Here is a 25,729-nt window from a genome sequence, read left to right on the forward strand (position 1 = left end):
AACCAAAAAAAGCATACTTAATATATAATGAGCTGAAGTAGTAAAGTCACTATTTAAAATTCATGATCATTGATTATTTTAGCTTTTATGGCTAAATTAAACATGCTGTAGGCTCCATCTCTGTGGATTCCTCAGGAATCTCTCAAACTATGTATGTACACATGCAAGGTTGCGTGACCAGGTGACCTCCAGAGATCCCTTCCAACCTAAGACGTTTCTGTGATTTTCCCTTACATGGTTATGTGATGAGCTTGCACAGCGCAATTCATTTTCTTTTAAAATCATGCTAAATAGAAATCTGAGTGTATCAGTACAAATTGCCAACAGTTAATATACTTAGTTTTTTTAAATGTTTATAGCTACTTGTGTAACTTAGGAAAATAATTAGTGCATAATCTTAAAGTTGAATATATTTAACATTACAAAAAACGTCAATTTTTTGTGTTACCTACAAATACTGATTGAAACATGATGCTGAATGTGAGTGGGGAAAAACTAAGCTACAGTTCCTGCTCTACATTTTTTTCTTAAACTCTGCAGCTGAGTATAGGTCTTCCTTTTCCCATTTTGTGTCCCTCTCTATCAAAAAAATATTTTTGTATGTTTTCATAGGGTTAGAAGTGCATTTACTGTTTAAAAAAAAAAAAAAAAAAAAAGACTCTTGCAGCATGCCCTTGCAATGCACCCGTCAGATGACAAAGAAGTCCCAAGAATCCTTATGAAGAAAAGCTGTCTTTGGACAGTTGAGATGTTCTTTGTATTTAAGAAGCATGCTTCTATTTGCTGGGTTTGATGGGGAAGAAAGGGAGAAAGATTCCCTGAGAATGGAATAATAATTTGTATTTTTATTTACTTTTCTGAAATTTTCTTGACTTTATTTAACCTATATATGCAAAACTAATCTATGACAAACTTTTTTATATCCTAAATATTGCAGAAGAAGTCTGGTGCTCTTAACATCACATTACGCTTGTGCATCTTCATGGATGCTGATGTGTTTGTAACGTGTACCTCTTACAAATGCATTCCCATGTAGCAGCCTGTATCATGCAGCGTACGGGCTGTTGCATGAACAGTTCTGGAGTTGTTTTAAACTTGCCCTGAAATACTGCTGTGAAATCCCTGAAGCTTAGTTACTCTCTGCAGCTTGTTCTTTTGTAATGTATCAAGGATAATTAGAACATAAAATTCAGTTTATTTGTACCGTGCAGGAGTTTAAGGTACAAGAAACCCTTTCACTGATGTTTCTATTCTGGAGAAAAGAGCAATACTAACATGAGGAGGTTTCCATCTACTGAAAGGTGGAGTGCACTTTTAATAATACAAAAGTAATGTAAGCTGAAGATGAGCTACAGTGTTTGGGCAAAAGTTTACAGAAATTTGCTTTTGTAAAGCATCCTCCTCGAGGAATTTCAGCTTACAATTTCCTTCTCTCTTGGCTATGCTGATTGCCACCTCTCTACAGGTTTTCCATAGACAACACAGTAACAGCTGTAGCATAAGCATTACGCTTCAGAAGTCTGCCTGTATAACCCAATAGTGCTAACAAGTTCATACACAAAGAAACATTTCCTTCATACTAAATTAGCAAGCCTTGTACCTAGAGCCCTGGGCTGTTTTAATTTTGCTAGGGGAAATCCATAGTTCTTGTAGGCTGGCTGTGGCTTTAGGAATTGTAAATTCTGGCTGCTTGTCAAATTGTGCTAGAAATGCTTGCTTCGTGGTGATGACAATACACCAAGTGACTGAAAGAAAGTACAATTTGCTTATATTGAAGAAATTCAGGTTTCAAATAGACAGGTCTTAAATAGGGATAAATCTTCAGAAATGCAAGTAGGTACCCCTGACAACTCTAGTGGCCACTTGCTCTTATGTTACAGAAGTGTACTCTAATATAGTTCCCGACACATGACTTTTTGGTCCTGTTACCCAAAACCGTGCAAAATTGTTTTAAACAGAGCAGTGTCCCTCAACTCCTCCTCCAAAAACAACCAAAGAAAAGGAATTGTTGCCCTGCTAAGTGCGTGTTACTTGCCTGTTGCTGCCCACCAGCTATCATTCCTCAGGGAGATGTTATCAGTGCTTGTCCATGGGAGTGCAGCACAACAGTACGTAAGTAGGATGGGCAGTATAAGGAGTTGCTCAAAAGCTCAGAATTTCCCATGGTATTCACCCTTGATGAAATTTCAGTGCTGGCAAGCCTGAGCAGGAGACTGACTGCGCTGTTTGTTGTTAAAGGTTAAAACTTCATTTCTCCGCTATAAGTTGTGACTAAACACTACTTAAGTGTTGCATTTTTGTAAATTTGATTTAAGTTCAGTATTTTAAAATGTTATCCCCCACCCGCACTTCTTGTGTGTTAAAAATGGGTTTTAAAAGGGAAGTAGCATGGAATATTAAAGTTAGTTGACAATTTAATTGAGCAGAAGTATTTTCCTTGCACTAAGAGCAGATGGAGGTAAGTTTCTCTCTTCATAATGACACAGAGTTTCTGCTGTTCCTGCTGCTTCTCTTCACTGTTAAAAAATCTAGTGCATAAGAAACCTCACCTATTTTAAAAAAAAATAAATCTTAGATATTCATCAGTTTACTGGTGTTTTCTAAATTCAGTTTTCTCATCAGAAAGATCTTATGTTTCTCACATTTCAGAAATACTAGGAATAAGGGCAGTCTGTGTCTTTTGCATTTATAAAACAGAAAAATACGTGCGTCTCTAAATCTGGCTTTGCTGTTTTTGTCAATCATTGGTCTGAATGCAATGAGGACCGCACTAATGAGTTGTTACCTGCGTGATGGGCTTTTAGCAGTCTGTCACTTCTGCAAAAACTTGATAGTTGAAATATTTCATTGCTCTTGGAGTGTGCTTCTGTACCTCCAGCATACAGATATCTTGACTGAATGTTAGTATGCACCAACTATTTGAATTCAGCACTAAATCTGTATTTTGTTTTTCTCCCAGGCTGGCAGAGTTGCTAAAAACTCTGTAGATTATGGTTTTTCACCTGTGTGAGCAGAGCTTTCTCTACAAACCATGTTCAAGGACAATTTGCTCAAGTGCTGGCTGATTCAGTGTATCAGCGATTTCATAGTAATCCTTTGCCATGTGCTCAAATCTTCAGACTGGATTTTGGAGGATGCTGAATCGTTATGATGACGTACACCAAAATGAGTGCAAGCACCATCTTCCTCCAACACGAGGCTAAGGTTAGAGTGAGGGGAAATTCACCTCTTTAGAACCCTGTCTGTCTTGCTGTGAGCTGTATCTTCTCAATCTGGGTAGTCTACATTATGTTTTAGTAGCGGTGCTCTGTTTTTTACTAAACCAAATATTTTCTGCCAGCAATACAATGATTGCTAAAGCTACTGTGTTAATTACATGTTATTTCTATGGATGGTGGTGGTTTGGTGTTCTTGGGCGCTTGATGTGCTTAGATCAGATCAGATGCTCCCCGGCATCCTGGCTTAACTGGCCAAATAAAACAAAAGACAGCTACCAAACTACCATAATTCTGTATAAGGTGCGCATCTGTGCAGCAAATCGGATGCAAGCAATCAGCTGAGATTGTACATGCTGGTTTTAATTCAGTTTTTGAAACTGGCAGACATTTTGCATTCTCTAATGTGCATCCTATTCTGTACTTTGCTGCCCAGTCTTTGTCCAGTACCACTATGTTAGCAGTTAAAGCAGAGTCCTCAGGGACTGGATCATATTTACCAGGTGTTTGTCTACTAAAGAAGCTGTTTTTGTTTTGTTTTCCACAGAAGAGTTGAGAACTGCTTATTCTGGGTTTCTGAATTACCAATTATAGTGATAAACAAAACAAAACAAAAAACTCAGTTTGAGGAACAGGAGAAGGAATAACAACCTGGCTGGGTCTCCTGTCTCTTACAGCAGCTTCTTAGACCGGTGCTACATGAACATCATCACTTCTTGTTTCCAGGGCATAGGAGCAAACTAATTTTTAACTGTGACAAGCAATGGAAGAAATAAGTTGATTAATATCAAATAGTTTGTTCCTGAAAAGGAACTTTAGTTATTCAGAGTGCTCTCTGGCAAGAGGGAGAGAACTACCAGCTGTATTTCTTTGGGCTGTGCAGGTATATGTAAAAGCACCTCCCTTCCTCATCAGTAAGCAGGTGCTTCTTTCTAGCTTAGGGGTCAAGACTAACCTTTCTTTGGCAAGTCTATGCATTAATCTGTGCAAGTACTCATTTCAGATCCCTATTGGATCAAGGCACTGAAGTATTCTTTAGGATAAATAATGCAATATTTGTGTGCGTTTTAGTGTTACATAGCCTTATTTTCAAAAGGTGATAGTTGTCTTTTAAAAGTTGGCTTGCAGTCACATGCTTTCAGATAACCTCTTAAGTCTTTCAGTTCCCATCAACAACAATCTCATATATCATTGCAGCTGGTTACGTATATGTTTTAAGTGGGTTCATAAAAATATGCATCAATACTTGTGCCTCTTTGTCAAATAGATTTAGGCAGTACTCATTTACAGGCAGACTACAGATTACATCATTTAATCTTGTCATCAGCTTTGAATTTGAAATACCTTCCACTTCATTTTATTCGTTCTTGTGTAGGCAGCTTATTTAGCTTGAGCAGATGACCCTGCCTTCTGGTATTTGTTCTCTGAGTTTGAGATGTGGAAAGATGGGAGGAGACTGGGACAGTAGTGGGAAGGCAGTTGTATTTCATCCGTCTTGCTAGGCCACGTGGGCTGTGTGTTTCTATAGGGCTTTTGTAATGGGCTTTCGTATTTCATCTTTTCATAAGACATTAAATAAACTAAATGCACCTACCAGCTGTGGGTGAAATAGACATTAGAACATGACATTTTTATTTTATCAAAATTGGAAGTTAGAGCAGCGCTTCCCTCTGTTTATCTGATACTGATGAATTTCAAGTAGGAATAATGCAATGAATTTATAAAGACGGAAGAAAATCCCTCACATGAGGCGTGAGTTATTTTGAGTTTACCTGTAAAATTAAAGATTTCAGGCTAAAGGTCTAAAAAAAAAAAAAACAAAACAACAACAACAAGGTAATCTTACAGTAGAAATGTCACCTTGAATTTCTAAAGAGTGGGGGAATGTGTAATCTCTATTTTTATTTTTCTATTTGAGTTTTTCCTCTATGTATTCAATTACCTACCTGTAAGGTAGCTTAGTAAGTCAATCTAAGCATTAAGTTAAGCTCTCGTAGATATGCATAAATTTTTCTCTTTATCCTGTTTCATGAATAGTGTGACTCTTCCCACAGGCAGAAGCCTGCCAGGCTTAGCTTTAACCATTGAAGTCATCAAGTTGAAGTTTAAAAGAGGAAGAAGGGGAAGCTGCTTGAAAAACTTTAATCACACTGTGTTTAAGTGGAAAGAAAGCATAGGATTTAAATATTCTAGGGAAGTGTTTTTTATGCACTAAGTAGTATGATAAGCTGTCATAGTGAATAATTACACTCAAATATTTTAGAAACAGAGGTCGCAGAATAGTTGTGCAAAGTCAGTCCACTTGGATCCAGTCTTTACCAAGAAGATTCCCATCATTCGTGGGGTTTTATATTAGGCAGTTTGTGATCAATCCAAGTAGATACTGAGGAGACACTACAGTAAAACTCATATGTTGAAAGAAAGCATTAATTCTTAGCATTGAATGTACTTCTGCAGTTAATTTTGTCTCTTACCAAAAGACAAAAATGTGGGCATTGACTTTTCCAATATGGTCATTCCTTTTTTAACATCGTAGAGAAGACCGTCCATTAACTATGACCGAGAATATGCAAACTCGTAGGGAACAGCGAAATTTCTTTTTTTTCTAACAGACATACAAAGGATTTTGACTGGGGCAGCTGCCTGTATTAGAAAAATGCAGTAATTCCCTGTGCTTTAATTAGAATATTACATTGCTGTAGAACAAAAATAGCTCCGTCATCAGGTTAATCTTACATTTCTGAGGCTAATAATTTCCCACTTTATTAAATGAAAAAAAAATGTTGCTGCACGATTTCTTAGGAAATCCATGGGAAAGCCAGGATTTAAACCCACATCCCTTCCTTACAACATTTTTGCAGTGTTGCAGCTCAGGTGTAGTTGGTGTGGTTTTAATAAGGTTGTAGTGTAACATGGTGCACGTCTTGTCAGCTCCAAATTCAGAAGATAAATGCAACAATGCAGCCAAGATGCTGAGAATTACTTGGGCATGAGCGTTATTCTCCACTATTAACTTTATCGTATCTGATTCTTATTTTCCTGTGACGAGACAGCTGTCTTCTGTGGTCAAGCAGAGCCCCTAGGCATCTGTGGAGGCTTGTGGGCAATCTACTGGTTTTAACAACATTAGTCTCTGGGCCATTTTTGCAACAAATAATTGGAAAATTGCTCTCTCTGTTCCAACTGTGGAGACAAAACATTAAGAACAATTTGTCCTCTGCTGACAGGCCAGGCCAGTCCTGCACTAGCATTGTAACCGTAAGAAGATTATGTTGTATTACAATTACATTTTCTAGTACCACTCTCCTGCTTGAGAATCTTCCGTTCCTTTTCCTTGGATTGTCTTCAGTTTGAGGAAGGCCTTTTTTAGACTGCTTTCACTCTAAAAAATTAGAGGAATTGATGCATGGTCTCTGAATGAATTTGGCCACTTCAATAGGGCAGTAGTCCTTTTGGGTCCTCAACATTGATAACTTTGACTACTAACCCTTTTTTCGGTTTGTGTAGACGCTATTTAAGGTAACTTTTTTCCCCTTCTATATGTATTGCTTTTTTAAGTACATATCCCAAAATCTCTTTTAAAGTAAGGAATTCCAGCTTTTTCAGTTGTTTCATGAACGTATCTTAGATGGAGGACTATTGAAACTTTCCATACAAAAATTTGGATTATCTGGTAACTTCATTCTACAAAAAAAAAAATAATCATAAATTACAGTATGAAATTATTATAGTTGTCAAAACTGTCATTTTCTGTGTTTTTTTAAACGCAAGTGTATTTGAAAATAATGCATTAGAACTGCTTGTAGGCATGCAGTGAGCATAATAAGTCATCAAAGTACAGTCCTACCAGGGATCTTACTGCCACCCAAAATGTCCCTTTTTTCCCCAGTTGTATCATCAAATTACATTTTTAAAGACTCAGTTTCTTACTCAGATATTTTGAGGACACCAAAATCAAATATGGAACAATTATTTTTTAATGAGGTGCATTATTGTCACGAACACTGAACTTCCAATAGTAGTCAAAAGCAACTAGATGATCTTAAATCAAGAGTCTGAAGGTAGATCTCAAGAGCTTTAAAGTGTGAGGTCTGTGTGATGAAACAAGCGGCTTTTAATTTTATTTCTACCAGGTAGTGATGTCTCAGGTACCTCTTAAGATAAGTTATCTGTCACAGCAGTCTGATCCCTGTATTGTTTTTAAGGTCTCAGTATCACAGGGAGTTTTGGGTTACTGGGTTAGTGCATCGCTAATGATGGCAGACTGCAGTTCGGCAACCTTGAGTAGGATGCCTGTAACATCAATAAACTAACTGGAAAAAAAAAAAAAAGTGTTAGAGGAATGTGGGTGTCCAGTTCAATTGCCAGTGCAGAGAGACTGCTCATCATGTGTGGATGAGGTTAGATGATGAGTGTAATTTATCCAAGCTTACAAATTGGGCATCTCTACCTCATTGAGTTGGGCTGTGTCTTGGTTTTATGCTTACATCTTAATTTAACTTTTTAACGTCAGTGATCTGCTCAAAAGCTAAGACATCAGGTCCTTACCTTGCAGCATTTTGTCATGTTAATGGCTTAGCCATGGCTGCTGTTTGATTTTGAGTCCTGTAAATTTGTTTCTCTGACGGTGAAATCAATGTAAAATTAATACTAGGTGAACAAAGACCCATTGCTTTATGAAATAGCACGTTTCATAATAACTGCAAAGGGTAGCTGTAGATCTGTTAGCCATCTGAGAACGCTTCCTATTGCTGTTGTAAAATACAAAAGACATGGAGAAATAGAAATGAGATGTAGAAGTGAATTAAAGTATGTAGGAAGAGCCAAAGTGCCTAAGTCAGGATGGAAGCAAGGCAGCTTGCAGGACTCTGAATGTGTGGTGACGTTCTCTACTGTGGCTTAAAGTGAGCATGAAATTAAAGAGGAAATTATAAGCCCCAGAGCATGTTTAAAATTGACTTTTTATTAAAAAAAAAAAAAAAATGACAACAAAAAAATACAGACAGTCTAGGTATGAAGATGAATATGGCTAGAAAGGAATAGATAATGGGGAGGACTCTTACATGAAGAAAGTGCCTCGCTGCGGGACCACGATGCCAGTATGCTTCGTAAGGAATAGAGGCAGATACTGTTCCTGAAGATTTGTCTCTATATGGAAATTCAATTGCACTAAGGTGTGAACTAAAGCAGACTATCTGTTTAGAGATAGTCAAAAGCTGCCTGGGCATGGTGCTGGGCAGTCTGCTCTGGGTGGCCCTGCCTGAGCAGGGCGGGTTGGACCAAATGACCTCCAGCTGTTCCTTTTGACATCAACCATGCTGCAGTTCCACCAGTTTTCCGCTCACAGACAGGGAATTAGGCTTTCCAAGTCTTTAGTCGTACATTTTTTTATTGCTGTTTTACAGTTAGCTGGTAATGTGGAGGTCTGTCTAGGTTGATGCCTTTGAGAGGAAAAAGGGTTTCCTCTGACGGGCTTGCATGTACTTTGGCTAAATTGCTCCTGAAGGCTATGAAAGCTTTTGGGATCATGAGGGTGTGATGTCAAATTTCTTGTAATTACTGAGCGAAAAACAACCTTGCCTATTCCTAGCTATCCATCCACCTCTCTAGCTCTGCCACTGTCCTCTCCCAGTCTCCTATTGCAATTTAGTTCCCTGAGGAAAAATGGTGTCATTCATTTACCGATGGTCACTTCTCTGGTAGACAGGGCCTTCCTTTGCTATTTTTCCTGTCTTTAACAGAAAATGGTAACGTGGCCCTGAATTTTGCTATTGAAGGTCAACATCTTCACTAGCTGCCCGTTGTCTGTTGTCTTATCTAAGATATGAACTGGTAATTGGACTTCAAGAATTACGGGGCTTGTTCAGTGGCTTAAGCCACATTCTTAATTATTGTAATGTTGATTTATTCTTAAATACTATGAGAAAATTCAACGTATATCTAAATATAAAGACATACATGATAGCTTATGATAGTTCACTATTTTGGTAATCAAACACGTACAATTCATAAAAGATGGTTGTGATCAGGAAACAGACTGCAAAATGGTGCTTTTTTGCTCTGTGTTGTAGCCATCTATATGGCAGCTGTGGTGGCATCCTGTCAGGAGACAGGCCTTCAAAAGTTGCTATATGTAGTAGAGACAACTCTTAGATTTTGCTATAGTGCCATGGTTATGGAAACTCTAGAAATAGGACGTATAGTGGTAGATGAAGACACTTCAGGTAGAACCATTTTAAGGAGCTTTTAGAATTGCATTTTAGGACAGACTTTCAAATTGAGGCACAACCACATAAATGTGAGAAGTAGCACTACACTGGATGAAAATACTTTGCAAGTCATCTTACTACATTTTGAATAAATGAGTTTTTGAATACTCTGTGTACTATATCTCTTCTCTGCAGTCTTTACTAACAACAAGAAAAAAGCTGTATTTTCATAAGGAATATTAACACTCCCGATGAAAGTGCAGAAATACTGATTTTTTCAGTACATCTGATATAAATTGTAGCACAACTGTGCATTACAGAAATTACATCTGCAATTGTGTGCTGATGGTTTTTAATAAAGGAGGTCATTGGCTTAGCCTTGGAATGCCTTGCAGAAATGAAGTGTGTGCTTTGTTCAGCATACATAAAAATAACTCTGATGTTACTGTCTGGGCAGTTACAATCCAGCCTCCTTGGGTTAATGTCCCCATGTGAGTGTGGTGTTACCCCTGTGTAACTCTTTACTTGCCCTGCTGACACGCTTACAGCATTTCACCTGCATTTCATGTACTCGGACAGAGCTGGGTTTGCCGTTTGCTAGGGTAACTGCTGGTATTTGACATGAAAACGTTTGTTGCGTGAAGTGTTCTCGCAGTTAGCCCACAGACTTGCTCTTCCGCTGACTGGAAGTGTCAGCAAACAACAAAAGACAATGTGTGGAAGATTGCAGCATGCTACACTCTGTCCATCCTTTCAGAGATTGTTTCCTTGAGGCACTCTGAGAAGTGTGAACTGCAGTAGTCCCAGCAATATTTACTCGGCAAATAAAGTGAGAACATCTCTCCAGCCAACTCGAACCTGTATTTTGGAAACAGGTACAAAGGTACCTGATATAAAGTACCTGAATGTATTTTGTTAATCCTATACTTTGATACTAGTAAAGACACTAATTGTATCTCACCAGGCTTGACAGTATGTAGAAGGTTATTTAAAAGAAAAAAAATCGTGCCTTAACAATTAAGACATTTAAAAAAAAAAAAAATAATAATGATGCTGACACATGTGGATTCGGTTGTGTTAAATTTGGTATAGGCTGATTTTCTCTCAAAATGGAACTTGTTAATTATATAATAACCTGTCATCTAACTGTGTGAATTAATATAGGCCTTTAACAGTGAGCTCCAGTTAAACAGAGGAAGGCTTCCCATACATACGTGTATGCTCTGGCTGTAATTTTGTGCACTGAAGCACAGGGTGTGTATGTGTTCCTAAAAGAAACAAACACTAAAGATGTTGTATACATGTTATTATTTATAATGAAACCAGATTTCAGGAAATAGTTGTTAAAATAGCAGTCACTATGAGGGAAGTCCCCTGGAAGTTGATGCTGGTGCTGCTGTGGTGTTCTCTCCTCACCAGCTCATGCACTCTGCTGGCTGCACCCAGATGTTTTCTTCGGGCCACTCTTCCAAAAAAGTTGCTAAAGCCACGGGAGAGCAGTGCCTGGGAGGTGGGTAAGGCAGAGGGCAAGAGTGTTATTGCTCACAGAGGTGCAGCAGCATCGGGTTCAGCTGGAGACCACGAGTAAGGGACATCAGATTTTATTTTTATTACCTACTTGGAGAGAGGGTTGGGCTTTAGGAGTAGCTGAGGCCTCTAAAAAATGAGCCATGGCAGAAGAAGCCATGCTGATCCTTAAGGACCATGTACTAACTTTACTTACAAGCTTGATTGAAACAAAGTGAAGTGCAGTGTAACTTATGGATTAAATTTGGCCCTTGAATGTTTATGAAGTTCATTACTGGGAAGTATGTAGTGTATTCTGGGGAGCAATTTTACCCTATTAAGAATTTGTCTGATACAAAGCTGATACAGTGGTGACTTAACGTTCCTATTGGATCATCAAATTTAAAAAGACTTTTTCAGCAAATAGTTGGAATTCCTTATTGTCACAGGCAGAGGAAGGCAAACTCAGATGTGTTTTACTACAGGAGCATCAGATTATAGCCAGACTATATCTTTTTATAGTCTTCAAGGATGGAAGGGGGATATTCTTATAGATAATAACTTTACCCTAGAATGCTGATATTCCTAAACTCATTCTGTAGTTGATGGACTCGTGAGGGACCTTTGTGAGGGTATCGCCTACCTTTTGGATTAAAATAATACTGGAGAGGAACAGAACATGAACACAGGCAGCGTTAGAAATCCGAGGACAATCTGTTGTAAAGATATATGGCTCCTTTTGTTCTGTTTTTACTAAAGAACAAAACCACAACATTCATGTTAATCCTTTAACGCTTGTCTGTATGTGATCACAGCCTGTTCCTGTGTCTGTAATAGGAAAAAACAAGAAAAGTAATAGACATGGTAGTGGGTCCTGGAGGCAGCATCCCCTTTCTGGTGCTCCGCCTGCCCCGTCACTGAGGCGTCCCTGTGCCGGGGCAGCCAGGATGCTTGCCTGGGAGCCAAGAAATGCAAACAAATTCCAGCAGGAGAAATCGCTGCTCTTCCCTCTGGCTTTGAAAACCCAAGTGAGGGACACCTAGCAAGCACCGGCAAGTGCTGCTTTTTTCTTTTCTTTTTCTCTTCTTTTTCTTTTTCTTATTTCTCAATCTATCTTCAACCTCATAACTTCACTGGTACCAAGATTTCACTAACAATTAGATGTTGGAAATGGGTAACAACTACGTAACACTGGCGTAAGTCCAAAAAGTCCAAGTGTGGACAGCAGCTTTTCATGTATTTGGTAATTCATGTAGAAAATACTTTGTTCTTTGAGTTATAACACATGCAAATAAAGAGTATTATTTTTTTCTTAGCAAAAATATTTTAATTTTAAAGGTCTTGAGGTGCAAATCAGTTCATTGGAAGCACATGTAAGCTAATTGGTATTTCTCATGCTCTGTCTTTTGGTGGTGCTCGGTGATGGTGCTGCCACGCTAATAAAATCGCTTTGGTAAACCATTGAGTGGGATTGCTCCGCACTTACCCGATGTCATAAAATTACTGAGATCAGTCTGGGTCATTTATGTGGGGTTGTTGGTGGGCACTGGCTGGTAAAGGCAGGGAGATAAACAGGCAGGCAGCATCCTCGCCTTGCCAGCTGCAGCTGGGAGCTCTCCCTGGCAGAGTAGCTCGCAGCAGGCATGCAAAAGGTTTTTTCAGAGCTAGACTGAAGGGTAGGCTGTTTTGTCCTGTGTATTTACGGCTTTTTAATTTAAGCATATACAATTTCTTTTCACCTTCCGTGCCTTTGTCAGCGACAAAGACATGGAATAACTTTCAATAAAGAGTCAGTTTATTCTTTTTACTGGGGAGTTATTCCTTAAAAAAAAAAAAAAAAAAAAAAAAAGTTTCTGTTACTCCTATTGAAGATTTTGATTGAGTAAAGGAAGGGGGAAAACGTGCAGGCAGCTTCGCACTGTACTAGGCATGCAAAACAAAATCTGTTCTTTTCCATGAGGTGGCCAAGGACAAAAGGAGCGTGCAGGGGGTGGGACACACCGATGAGAGCTCTTGCTCCTTACTGAGCTGAATCCTTTTTGTCATATTTTAAGACGTGCTGGAGAACCTGACGTGCTACTGACTGTCAAAAATGGATGAAGTGAAAATGGGAGGTGTCTTTTTTTTTTTTTTTGACTTTGCAGTGGAGGAGGAATTTCAAATACTAGCAGTTTTCCTTCAACTGAAGATAGGGTGGGGTCTGCCTCCTTCACTTGTGTCCACAGAAGTCTTCTGCCTAAGCAGTTATAAAAGTACCGTAGTTGCTGGTTAGAGCCTGAAAAGCTTTGCTACTCTCACCAGGAGCTGCGAGGAAGCAGAAATGGGGCATGGGCCCGTCCCTCCACCTGACTCCTTCGAGCCGTCCTGTTGCAGAGCGCTGTCGTTTCTGCAGCCGGTCATTCCTATGGGCAGCTGTCTCCTAACCAAATAGCTTTTAGAAAAAAGTGTGTGAAAGCTGTGTGTTCAGTACGTGAGGTGACCAGGCCCAACTCCTGCAAAACTCCTGGGGTTTTGTCAGATCACTCAAACCTGGGCCTGGTGCTGCTCCAGCTTGGAGGCACTGCTGGCATGAGGTTCTACTTCGCAGTGCATGCCTATGACATCTCCCTGCAAAATTCACTTGGATTCCTGCATTTTTAATTGCTCTGGTTAGTGGGAGAGAGAAATGGGGATCCTGTTTCTGAAGGGCCTGGAGGCCGGGGTGTCGGCAAGAGCCGAGAGGCTGAGGGAAGGGAGCCAGGAAGGGTCATGGTACGGTGAAGGTCGACCGTAGGCCTCCTGCGGAGTAGTTGGTGTTTCCTAAAGCTCCCATTAAAAATTCACTCAGGCTTTAAAAAGAGAACAATGTAAAATGATGTAATTGCTGGGTTAATCCCCGTGTGCTGCCTGGGGAGAAGAAGAGGCTGGCCGAGCCTCCCGCTTCCCAGTGAAGTAACAGCTGTGAACCCCCTCAACAAAGGGCAATGAGATTTCAGTGGGGGTTTTGATACTTAAAAAACTGCAGTGCAACATAGCAAATTTCATTAAAGACCACTTTGGGGTCTTGTGGAGGGCAGCACCAGGGCTGGGGTGGCACGTACTGAAAAAGAGGTTCTCTGGAGCGTGCGTTATTCTCTTATTCAGCATCAGCCTGCTAAGTCAAAGCTTACTTTGAGAAATAAACGTCAAAATATAAAGCACGATAAAAGAAACATGTTACATGTTTGTAAATATGGTATTTGGGGTTTGCTGAATCCTGAAACAGAGACTTTGGTACCTAAGTCAATAGATATGCTCTTAAGACAACAAAGTTCCTCAAAGTAAGAGGAAAGTGTGGGTGTCCAAACCAGAGTATAAGAAAGTAACTTTGCCTATTGAGACTGTGTTTTTGGCCCTAATGGAAGTAAAAAAAAAATAAAAAATAAAAATTTTTGAAAAAGCTAAACTGGGTATATGGTTTTTATATGTTTAATTGTATCATTGCAGCATTATGTGAAGTTGGAATGTAATTAGCTTAGTTAGCCAAACTGGAATGTTTAATACTGTATGCAAAATATATTCCTACTATTCTAAAATAGTTTAAGTGATTTGTTCTTTTCTGCTTCCCTGTAGATTAAAGCAAAAAATTATGACAAAGTGGAAAAGGTGAGTCCTATCAATATATGCAATATTTATAGCAAGAAAAAAATATCTGATTCTACTAACTGAGATTGAAAATAATTGTATCTGTCTTTGAATGAGCTATTCAAAAACACAGGAAATATCACTAAAGAAATTTTGTTGTTGCTACCAAACTAATCAGTGAAATGAGCAGAGCAATTTCTGTGTTCAGTTCTTTCTAATTTCCTTGCATAGCATGAAGGAATTTTTGTCAAAAGAATTAGTAATTTATTCTTTCTTATAAATTTTAGTCATAATTATCAAAATTATTTTATTTCATACTGTATAGCATTAAAAGTAGAAACTTAATTCTGTATTGGAATCCTGATCACATCTTCTTGATGTATTAAACAGTTATTTCAGCGATGCCTTATGAAGGTTTTACACATTGATTTATGGAAATGTTACCTTTCCTATGTACGAGAAACCAAGGGGAAGCTACCTAGCTACAAGTAAGTTAACAGAGTTACTCTGAATTATTCTAGTTTTATAATAACTCTCCTCTTGATTTTTGACTAAGGGGTGGGAAAGGACACGAGTCTCACACCTGCTTGGGAACCTTGTAGCAGAGTGGTTTTGGGGTGGTGGTGGTAATAATATATAATTTGCATTTTGCAAGCATTTTCTTTAAAGTTTCTGTAATTAAGCTTGCTGGGTAAAATTTCTTCCTCCGTCTGGGTCCATGTGAAGAGGTGAGACAGCAGCAGGGGACCATCTGGAGCACCCATGCTCTTTCCCTGCAAATGAGATTGGTGCTTAAGCTAATCTGAAATACGCTTCCTTCTCAGACAGGTCTTTTGCTATTCTCCCCCTTAGTGCCCTGTTTAGTCTTCACAAAATTCAAAATCAATTCCAGTTGAGGTACTATTTTTGAGTAGTTAATAGTAAATCAGTAATTAGAATAAGTTTGGGAAGGCCTACAAAGCATAGAAAATCAGGGTGTCAACGTCTTTGGGGCATGCTAGTTTTCATCTCTTTTCATTTACTATGTTTTGCTTGCTTATAGTCCTGTGGACTAAGTTCAGTCCTTCTTCCTGCTTGAAGTTTCAAAAATAGTCTTTCAGTCTCTATAAACTGTTTCTTTCCCAGCCCGTTATAATTTCTGTGTACTTCAACCATCAAGACAATCACTGATGCATAACTGAAAAAATGCAGATTTTTGATTTTTAAATATTATTAAAAAAAAAAATCTAAAAGTATTTTCCTCCTCCCATCCCTTATCTTTATGTCATTTAACTTTCCTCTATTTTTCCCTTTACCGTGGACAAAAAAGTAGTGAGGTAGTGACAAGCTTCTAAGGAAAGGAAACTGGGAGAAAAGTGAGACAGTGTAAAAGCTATTTTCATTGAAAATTGAGCAAGTGGAAAAATTCTGTGAACATTTTTAAAATTTTGAGAGAATCACTCTGGGGTAGGGGGTGGAAGATTATATGAAAGATTTTGGCCATTTTCCACACAGTGGAATTACTCCAAATTTTCCCATCCTTTTGATGTTCTTAGAGAATTACAAGGGTCAAGAATTTCTGAGAGAAAAAGGAAACAACAGGTTGTCAGCAAGGAACATTTAGAGAGCATTTGTTTTCTATCTTTTCAACTCAGAGTGCACTTCATATGCATAGATTTCCACATACTTCAGAAAGGGGGTTCTTAGGAGCGATTAGTATACAATATTGCCACCAATAAATGTAAACAATTTTCTCTTAAAAATAAACCTAAATGCAGAATTTAAAAATATCCGAACGCAAATTTTTTACTCTCAACTATTGGTTGATGCTTTTCATTCCTCAACGTTTGCTGAACTTGCTGCACAAAAAAATGATCTTAAATAAAGATTTTTCTACAATACTAAAAAGTTGCTCTATGGTCTTTGTGGTTTGTTCTTTTCCTCAGAGAAAAAATGGCTCAGGCATATGATTTTGCTCTGGATAAGATTGGCATGGAAATCATGTCATACCAGGTATGTTTTTCTATGAAAACACATTTAATTTCTAACTTTATATCAAGTACAAGTAAACATTAATTTCATTATATTTAATATTTTTTCTTGCATAGATCTGGGTGGATTACATCAATTTTTTGAAGGGCGTGTAAGTACCTTAAAAGAATTTATTTTAAGTTCAGTTAAAGTAATGTTGATGTTCGTACTGGTGATGGTCTGTAACAGCTGACATTGATCTCTCTCCCCACTGTTTAGAGAAGCAGTAGGATCTTATGCTGAAAACCAGAGGATAACAGCTGTCCGTAGGGTTTACCAGCGTGGCTGCGTGAATCCAATGATTAACATAGAACAGCTCTGGAGAGATTATAACAAATACGAAGAGGTAATCAAAAACACTAAATCTGTTTGTGACATTAAAAAAATAATCTTATAATCAAATGTAGTACCCAAATTGCATCCACTAAATAATTACATATAAAAGAGATGACTGGCAGTGTAAAAACATTTTGCGTGTGGTACCAAAACACCTGTAGCAAAACTGTACAGGTACTTGATTGATTTTTTTTTTTAAATTATTTTAAAGACTTTGTAGCATACATTTAACTGTGCTATTCCCCAGCTGGCCCATCTGAATTGCTGGTGAATTAGAAATCACTGTTACCAATGGCAGAGAATCTATTTAATGAAAGCTGGGGCAGATCAGTTGGCAAGGGGGGCTTGCTATCCCAAGGAGGCATTTCCCTCGTTCCAGTTGAACAGGGTAAAATGGCATTCAGCTGTGATGGTTTGGATTTCCCCCATAGTATTAAGTCACATGTTCTCAAGACCTTTTAAAATGCTTCGACCATCCTTCCCCTGAAGCCATTCCAGCATCAGTTCAGGTGAGTCCGTGGCCAAACTGTCTTCAGTGAGCACAACCTCAGCTCACTGACCCTGCAAGCTGATCCGTAGCTGCCCCTCTGTAGCGTACTCACAAACACTGTTGGTAGCAGCCTATTAACCTACCCCACTCACCACAGGCAAGAGTGCAGAACCGAGGGTAAATGCCTTGGTGCTCAGCACCGTTGAGCAGGCGCCGTGGCCTGGCACGTTCCCTCGCCCCGCACGGTGCACCCAGCACACGCCATGGGTCAGCCGTGCGCTGTGCAGGGAAGAAGGGGCAGCTTCTCTTCCCTTCTTTCTGACCGTGCCAGTTGTAGGGTTGCTGACCTCAGCCATTAGACACCACTTAGCCAGCAGGAGCAGCTCCTGGCACCCGCAGCCAGCAGTGTGTCCTGCCAGAGCTCGTCACCAGCTCAGTCCTGCAGCTGGCTCCCTTACCACCAGGGAGGGTACCAAATGACACGGCCTTCTACATAGGAAAATCCGGTGCTGCTGCCAGAGACTTCCCTGTAAACCCGTCCCACACAGTAAATGAAAGCTCTCACTGCTTGTTTCTACTGGTTTCATCAATACATAGGGAGCCTGTCAAGATGATAGCTGAAACCTGGCCTGCATTTGTTCTGTATCTTCTAGTTGAGGCTGCTTGCCTGGCGTCTGTCATGCAAAACAGCATCTCAGACGAGGGCTGCTGGCTGCTGGGACACGGGTCTCTGCAGCTCGTGTTCAGCTTGCAGACAGTAAGACAGTGCTGGGCACCAGGGCTCTCAGGGGGAAACATCGTGTGTAGATCTTGGTACAAAAGGCCACGGGGTGTTAGCTGCAAGTGAAATACTCGTGGGTGAAACACTCTTCAGCTTCCCTTCAGCTCAGTCGGTAGGTACTGGGTAGCAGTATCTGCCTGTCAGCTGCCAGCACCATGAGTTAAACTAAGGGGCTAGGTGGGGTGTTGCTGGGTTCGTATTCTAGTTGGCCCAGATAGCTTGGCGAGGATCCAGATGGGGCCTTCCTTGAGCTCCTGCTCCAAGGGATCAGTCCCCAGCTCAGATGCCAGCTTGGAACAGGACTCAAAACTACTCATGTTCCTGAAAATCCTGGCAAATGGCTTCAGCAAAACCCACCCTGACTTTTGGGAGCACAAGAGTGGCTGCTTCTCCTGCCATCAGAGCTGCCCCTTGAGGTTGGGTTAGTGCTGGGAGCCCGCTGCCTGGCCTGCGTCCCTGCGGCGAGTTGTGAGCTCTGCCTTGGGCCAGATCCCTCCTGCTCTGGAGGGCTCTGAGCGCACGTGGGTCCTGCCCTGTGGCCTTCTCTGGGGTGGGGTGCCTGGAGCTGACAAAGGTATGCATATGGCCATGCCTTGCTTCAGGAAGAGAGGGAAAGGCAAAGCTGTGAGCTTTGACACTGTTATCACTTGTCAATGAAAACTGAATTGCTCCTGTGCTGTCCGTGTGTTCACCCAGTGAACAGCAGGCAGCAGCCAGGCAGGGAGCTGTGAATCTGCCTGGGCATTGACCATGATTTAAAAAAAAAAACTAATTCAAAGACCCATTCTTTCCTCTGCTTTCTCCCCCATCAGTTTTATGTAAAGTTCATTGCATCTTGAAAGCTGTAAGTGATAAGATTAAAAATATACTGAGATGTTTTAGGTCACCTGATTTTTTTTTTTGTATTGGATGTGTTCCCTCGCAAATAAGTTCTTGCCCCTTTGTGATGTGTTTGTGAAGAAATATCCAGAACTTTTTGAGATCAGTATTTTAAAATAACTTGGACCTTCATGCTCCCTTTAGCATCCCCTTTATAGCTGTTTTCTGAATAAATTGAGATTCAGAAATTCCACATTGAAATTGCATACTCCCAATTCCTTTTTTTCACCCTTTTCCAGGGAATCAATATTCATTTAGCTAAGAAGATGATTGAAGACAGGAGTAGAGATTACATGAATGCACGACGTGTAGCAAAGGTACAAACTTCTGTTTACTTTTCTTTGTTCTATTTAATTCTACAAACTAGCTCTAAATTTGGTTCTTATTTTAAAACAAAATGTGTGTTAGATTAATAAGGTTGGTACGCTGAAATATTTGTATCAGTTTCATAAAAAAATAAACTAAGATTTTTAGTTTCTTGTAGGTTTAAATCCAGTGTTCAAAACGTTGTTTCTGTTTCAGGAATACGAGACAGTTATGAAAGGCCTGGACCGCAACGCTCCTTCTGTCCCCCCACAAAATACCCCACAAGAGGCTCAGCAGGTAGACATGTGGAAGAAATACATCCAGTGGGAAAAGAGCAACCCGCTACGCACAGAAGATCAAACTCTCATAACAAAAAGAGGTAATTAGATACTGCTCTGGGCTGCGTAGAATTGTATGCCTTAGCTCAGTGAATGGCCTCCAGTGTAAATAAAGATGTGTTTTAGTGTTCACGGAATGTGCTTTAGCAGAAATCAGTCAAGATTTTTTTTCTTGTCTGTCTTGAACTGTGTGGGCGTGAATTTTAAACAATGTTTAGTCTTTACTCAATTCAATCTGAAAGCAGTACGTGGATTTGGGTACAGCGCTGTAGTCGTATGCCACTGATCTCAGTAGAGGTCACAAAATGTTGGATCACAGCCTAACGTTATGGCTGATGTTCCTGGATGATTTCTGTTTATTCCTCTGTGGATGAGGCAGGGTTTAGCTGCTGGTTGGGATTCATGAAGTTCCAGATGATACAGAAGAGCTGCAATTGTGAATGTTCTGTTCAAAGCCCATTAGTGTTAACGGTGTTTTATTTATTCACTGTTTTCTGTATTTCATTGTGCAAGGTAGTACTATTTCTGCAGTAATATACAAGGAATATTTCTTACATTTTTTCCTCCTAGTTATGTTTGCCTATGAGCAATGCCTTTTGGTTCTGGGACATCACCCAGATATCTGGTATGAAGCTGCACAGTATCTTGAGCAATCTAGTAAGCTGCTAGCTGAAAAAGGGGTAAGGAGATTACTGTTAGCTTTCTTTCTCATTTAATTGCTGTAATGCAGTCTACTGTTGTTAATTCGTCCTCAAATATTTAAGAACCAAGGGGGGAGCAAAAAGTCTCAAGAATCTCGTGTCATGTTCAGAATTTTACATTTGGGGCTCTATTACTAAATTGATTGATTTATTTATTTTGCATCTGGGATAATAAGATTTATAAAAAAAAAATATTTTCCTGTTGGCCAGGTTTAGGTTTGGGTTTATTTTGTTGTGGTTTATTTATTTATTTATTTATTTATTTATTTATTTTGCTGTAGTGATTTCTCAAGTACTGGGGAGATGAGTATCTTTTTATTGGAGCATTGTATGGGCGCTCTGCATGAATTTCTCATGCAGAGAAGACATTCCATAGATGGGCCTTCACTGTCACAAGTGTTGAACAGATATCATATTCATTTTGTAACAGGACATGAACAATGCCAAACTTTTCAGTGATGAGGCTGCTAATATTTATGAAAGAGCGATCAGCACTTTACTAAAGAAGAATATGCTTCTTTATTTTGCATACGCAGATTATGAAGAGGTGAGCCAAAATAGTGATGTACTGATATTAAAACACAAAGGCATCTTTCTTCAATAATGTCATTTATTTGAAACATACTGAATACACGGACTTTCTGTACAATTAATTTGCAGATTTTTTTCTAGCCTTAACCTCACTCAGTATTTCTGACACTGAGCTGACAAAATGGGGAGAAACAGCCTGCAGTATTTGTTATAATTCTTTTGAAAATCTAGTGCCTTTCCACTCAAATATGAACTATTTTTCAAACTACTGTGACGTTGAAAAACCGATCAATTTACATTTACTGGAACATCAGCTTAATTTTTAAAATGGCGGAAAAGAACACCTTTCCTGTCCAATTTTGGGGGATTTAATGTTTGTGTTTCCATGGCTACCACTGTATCACATAGACTCGATGAGTAATGCCCCAGCAAGGGTTGTTTTTGCACATGAACCATCAGAAATGAGGACAATTTCCCACTGATCAGGTGAGGACTATAGAACCCTCTGTAGGATGTATTTTGCCCACTTACTGTAACATGAAAGTCTTTGCAGGAAGATCCTGAGGACAAAAGCCAACAAATCTTTGCGCTTAAAAGAAAAATCCTTGGTTTTCAATGCAGCCTCTTGTACCCTAAACATACTGGCTATTAAAGTGTTTAAAGGTTGCACCATGCAGCTTGGAGGGCTGCAGCTGGCAGAGAACAGAATGGATTACTTGAACTGTGTAGGTTTTAGAGTGAAGGTGGTCTTCCTAGCTGCCCTGCAAGTTATCTTTAGTTGAAGACGAAGGAAACAGTCTTCAAATCCCAAACACCTAAAATGTCAGTTCTGCTGCAGTACTACAAAATTAGAAAAAAGACAACAGAGACTCTAGGAAAGCATGTATGTAAGCACTGGTAAAAACAGCATGTGGAAAATAAAGAAATGACTGCACAAGACAAAAAAAAATGCATCAGTTTAAAATGATTGACATACGTAGTGTCCAACTGAGGAAAAAAAGAAACAAAAATTTTATTTTTTTCTTTAGATTGATTTTTGCATTCTCACAGGTGGTTTGTAATGGTATTACCAAGCATTCTGTATTTCCTTTTTCTTTACTTTAGAGTCGAATGAAGTATGAGAAAGTACACAGCATATATAATCGACTCTTGGCTATTGAAGATATCGATCCCACTCTGGTAAGATGAGCTTTCGTATTGAATTTTTCCACATTTGCATAGACAGTCACCTGAGTGCACTCGGAGAATGGGGAAGTACTTACATGAGTTTATTGGGTCGCAAGGATGATTGAGCAGGTGGAGTACTGAGATGACAGAATTAGATTAAAATTTCAGCAGGGTTGATAATTAGAGGCTTTAATCCATTCAGACACTAAGCCATGTGCATATTTCTCCTCTGTGTCTTTTGGAGAATCTCTTAAAACAAGTTATGAAGATGTCAGATGTTAAAGATTTTATGAAGCATCTCATAAGAATTGGTGTATGTGTTGTTGGCCCAACTAAAATTTCACTTTGCTTCTCCTTAACTGATTAAAAGTACATTGCTTTTGCCCATTGCCCTCCCTAAAGTAATAAATACCTTTCTGTGTATGTGTAGTTTGCAAATAAGTTTGTAATGCACTATATAAGTATTAAAGTTTATTGCTGTACATCTACTTACGTAGTAAACAGCATCATTCATAGTGCCAGCTGTGCCAGTACTGAACACATGGTGTGAGAAGGTAACCTGCCCTCAAAAAGTGACGTGGTTTATAGACATGACAAAGCATGAGAAGGAAGAAGAAGGTCTGAGGTCTAAAATTAAACAGGTCATTGTCAGAGGAAAGGTATCAATTTACTGACATGTTTATTCATCAAGCTCAGAATCACAATGCTTTCCTAACACATGTTTTCTGAGAAAACACATACCAGTCCCTCCCATTGGAGGAATGCTGCTATTTGTGATCTAATTCTGAGTGGAAGAATATTAAATTCCAAAGAAGTGCAAATCACAAATTGGCCAATGAATTAAATAATACATTCATTATTTTTGAGTAGGTATAAATACTCGCAGATAAAATGATTTCTGGTTTGGATCCCATAATATACAGTAAAATACTTAAATGGTCCTTTTGCCAACTCTTTAATCTTATAATTTCTCGACTTTATTGGAATATTGTCATTTTTCTAAGTCCTTAATTTTCTGAAGTTAGGTTTATCCACTTACCCTGCCTTGAAACATATGTTTGTTAACTATTTATGTGTCAGGGGATTGATCTTAGGCACTTTCCATTTTTAAAACAAGTATATAAAAAGCTTTACCTCAGTATGTATAGCGTTGTGACACAGAGGCATGACACAATCTTGTTTGTTTCTATTATGACTTCTTAGCTGTATTTTGTGAGTACGGATTATTCCAGATACGGCCAAAAAGTCTTTATATCCTAGTATTCTTTGTTAGCACTGATGCTATATAATGTTAACGTGCATTTTAGGTTTATATCCAATATATGAAATTTGCAAGGCGAGCAGAAGGCATAAAATCTGGAAGAATGATATTTAAGAAAGCAAGAGAAGATGCCCGGACCCGCCACCATGTCTATGTTACAGCAGCTTTAATGGAGTATTATTGTAGTAAGGTAATTCTGCCTGCTCCGTTCGGTACCCGAGGATTGTGGGAGGGTGTGCATCTCACTGAAGCTAATGAGCTTTTTTTTTTTTTTTTAAAAAAAAAAATGTTTGCAGGATAAGTCTGTGGCCTTTAAGATTTTTGAGCTGGGGCTGAAGAAATACGGGGACATTCCAGAATATGTGCTGGCATATATCGACTACCTGTCTCACCTTAATGGTAAGCTTTAAATGTTGAGACATCTAATGAAGCATTAATCTGCCTTCTGTGAGTTTGGGTCCAGGCTGAGTTCTTTGTATTTTACTTTTAATTCTCCGTGAAGAGCAATGAAACCTCTTTGTAAAACTCAGCAATTCATTTGAAAAAAAACGCTGTTCTGACGGCATTGAAATTCCAGAAGTGTATTGACATTAGGTCTTGTTGCTACTTAATAGGAAAGTGAACTTTCCAAAATAGTAACTCATTTGCAGTGCAGCGTTTTTAAAGCATCTGTTGTGAATAATGGGAACTACACTGAGAAACCGGGCAAAAAGATGTGTGTGGGGGGTTGAAGCTGGCAAGTTGGGTTGAGCTAGGAAGGGGGACATTAAAAGAGGCAAGAAGCATTTGTCCTCAGGCTCTTCCTCTGCCCACTCGCGTCTGCCAGATACCTCTGAGATACTCAGATTTCTTCTGGTGTTTCTTCAAGCGTTCAGTACCTTACCTCAGTATTTGTGGTATAACAACGAATGGGGGTAACACAAGCCCTTCTGGTTTTTAGCTGAATTTTGTGAGAAAGCCTCCATGTGGCTGGGGTGAGTTGGTGGCTGTGGGCAGCTCTACTTCTGAACCTTTGAGGGTATTTTGTAGGTATCAGGCACGTGAGTTTCTCCTGGCAGACTACAGTGCAGTACCTTTTTTGCAGGCTCTGAAAGGTTGAATAGATGTAGAGCTTTTTTCTTCTGTCGGTTGTAAGCATAAAATTTAGTTTTCAAGTCAAGGTATATTTAAAGTTGCAAGAAATTATTGTAGGTCTACATGAACATACAAAATGCCTTTCCACAGATCACTGTCACAAAAACTTTCTCAAAACTCATGAGTGTACTGCTCTCTCTTAGCAACTGGCAGGCTTTACTGGAGGGGAAAAAAAAAGGATTGCTGAACTTCAGTAAATGTAAGATATGGTAAAATACTTAGTAAGTCAGGACAGAACCTCGCAGTTTTAAAAAAACAAACCAACCAACCATTCCTTTCCTCCAGTTGGCAACATACAAGGGCTAACTGCTCATTGGGAACCAGGTCTAGTAATTTTTGGAGGGCTTCTGAGGAACATACAACAGAGAATTACATTGATCGAAGAGCCCAATTAAAAAATACTAAGATGTGCCGTGATGGTAATTAAGGAAAACTGAAAATAAAACAGAGATCCTGGAGATATGCCAAATAATAGCCATGCCATTATAAAGAACCTATTTTGTTGCTACAACAAAATGAGATTTGCAAATAACAAATTCACAGTAGAAATTGACGGTGTTAGTTTTATGTAGGTGTTCAGGTTTTTTTCTCCTTACTGAAAATCAGATCAAGGTATCAGAGTGTCAGCCTTTTATTTAATTCAGTGTATGTGTTGAAATTATTTTAAATTGTCTCTAATATATTTTCCTCAGTGTGACTTTTTTTTTTTTCTTTCTGTTTTTAGAGGACAATAATACAAGAGTTTTGTTTGAACGTGTTTTAACTTCAGGGAGCCTCCCACCTGAGAAATCTGGGTATGTCTGCAAAAGCAGTTTCACTACACTAAAAAAGACACATAACCCCTTTCAACTACAAAGATCATAAAGAAACAGAAAAAAATGAGTAGGACAAAGTTAGCTAGAGATGTTCCTTTCCCTCTTAATGTTGTCTAAAATAACAGCAACTGTGACAGATATGTGTAAGTTCCTATCCCACTTGCGGTGAGATTCATTCATTGATTTTAAAATCTCATTGAGACAGGATTGTTGAGGACAGAGTGCAAAATGCTCCTGCTGGGAAAGGATTCAGTAGTTTCAGCAGGTGGCATGGCTAATGAGACATATCGCTCGGTGCCTGCTTTAGATAAATGGGGAGAGGGAGCTGAGGACATCTCTCATTGACAGAGCATTACGTTACAGAAAGTGAGTCAGGAATTTATTGAGGAAGATGCTAAATAATGCCCAACGAACCAAAAGTAAAATAGTGAAAGAATTAGAAAAGTC

At 39.1% G+C, this 25,729-nt stretch overlaps 1 protein-coding gene across 2 annotated transcripts in view; it reads left to right on the forward strand.

Moving 5' to 3' along the window:
• CSTF3 (cleavage stimulation factor subunit 3) overlaps positions 1-25,729 on the forward strand; it is a 49,146-nt gene that overhangs the window by 17,875 nt on the left and 5,542 nt on the right. Inside the window, exons 1-14 of one of the 2 annotated variants that reach the window (XM_084520212.1) lie at positions 845-3,204; positions 14,522-14,554; positions 14,924-15,021; positions 16,459-16,525; positions 16,621-16,655; positions 16,763-16,889; positions 19,269-19,346; positions 19,552-19,714; positions 20,244-20,353; positions 20,805-20,921; positions 22,010-22,084; positions 23,380-23,523; positions 23,630-23,732; positions 25,192-25,261. In XM_084520212.1, coding sequence (XP_084376338.1) covers positions 3,148-3,204; positions 14,522-14,554; positions 14,924-15,021; positions 16,459-16,525; positions 16,621-16,655; positions 16,763-16,889; positions 19,269-19,346; positions 19,552-19,714; positions 20,244-20,353; positions 20,805-20,921; positions 22,010-22,084; positions 23,380-23,523; positions 23,630-23,732; positions 25,192-25,261 — 1,277 coding nt within the window. In that variant the 5' untranslated portion in view covers positions 845-3,147. Of the gene's footprint in view, positions 1-844; positions 3,205-14,521; positions 14,555-14,923; positions 15,022-16,458; positions 16,526-16,620; positions 16,656-16,762; positions 16,890-19,268; positions 19,347-19,551; positions 19,715-20,243; positions 20,354-20,804; positions 20,922-22,009; positions 22,085-23,379; positions 23,524-23,629; positions 23,733-25,191; positions 25,262-25,729 lie in introns of those variants that run through there. The other variant, XM_084520211.1, reaches the window with a different exon arrangement.

Source organism: Aythya ferina (assembly GCF_964211825.1).
Source record: "Aythya ferina genome assembly, chromosome: 5".
In the NCBI taxonomy this organism is placed as follows: Eukaryota; Metazoa; Chordata; class Aves; order Anseriformes; family Anatidae; genus Aythya; species Aythya ferina.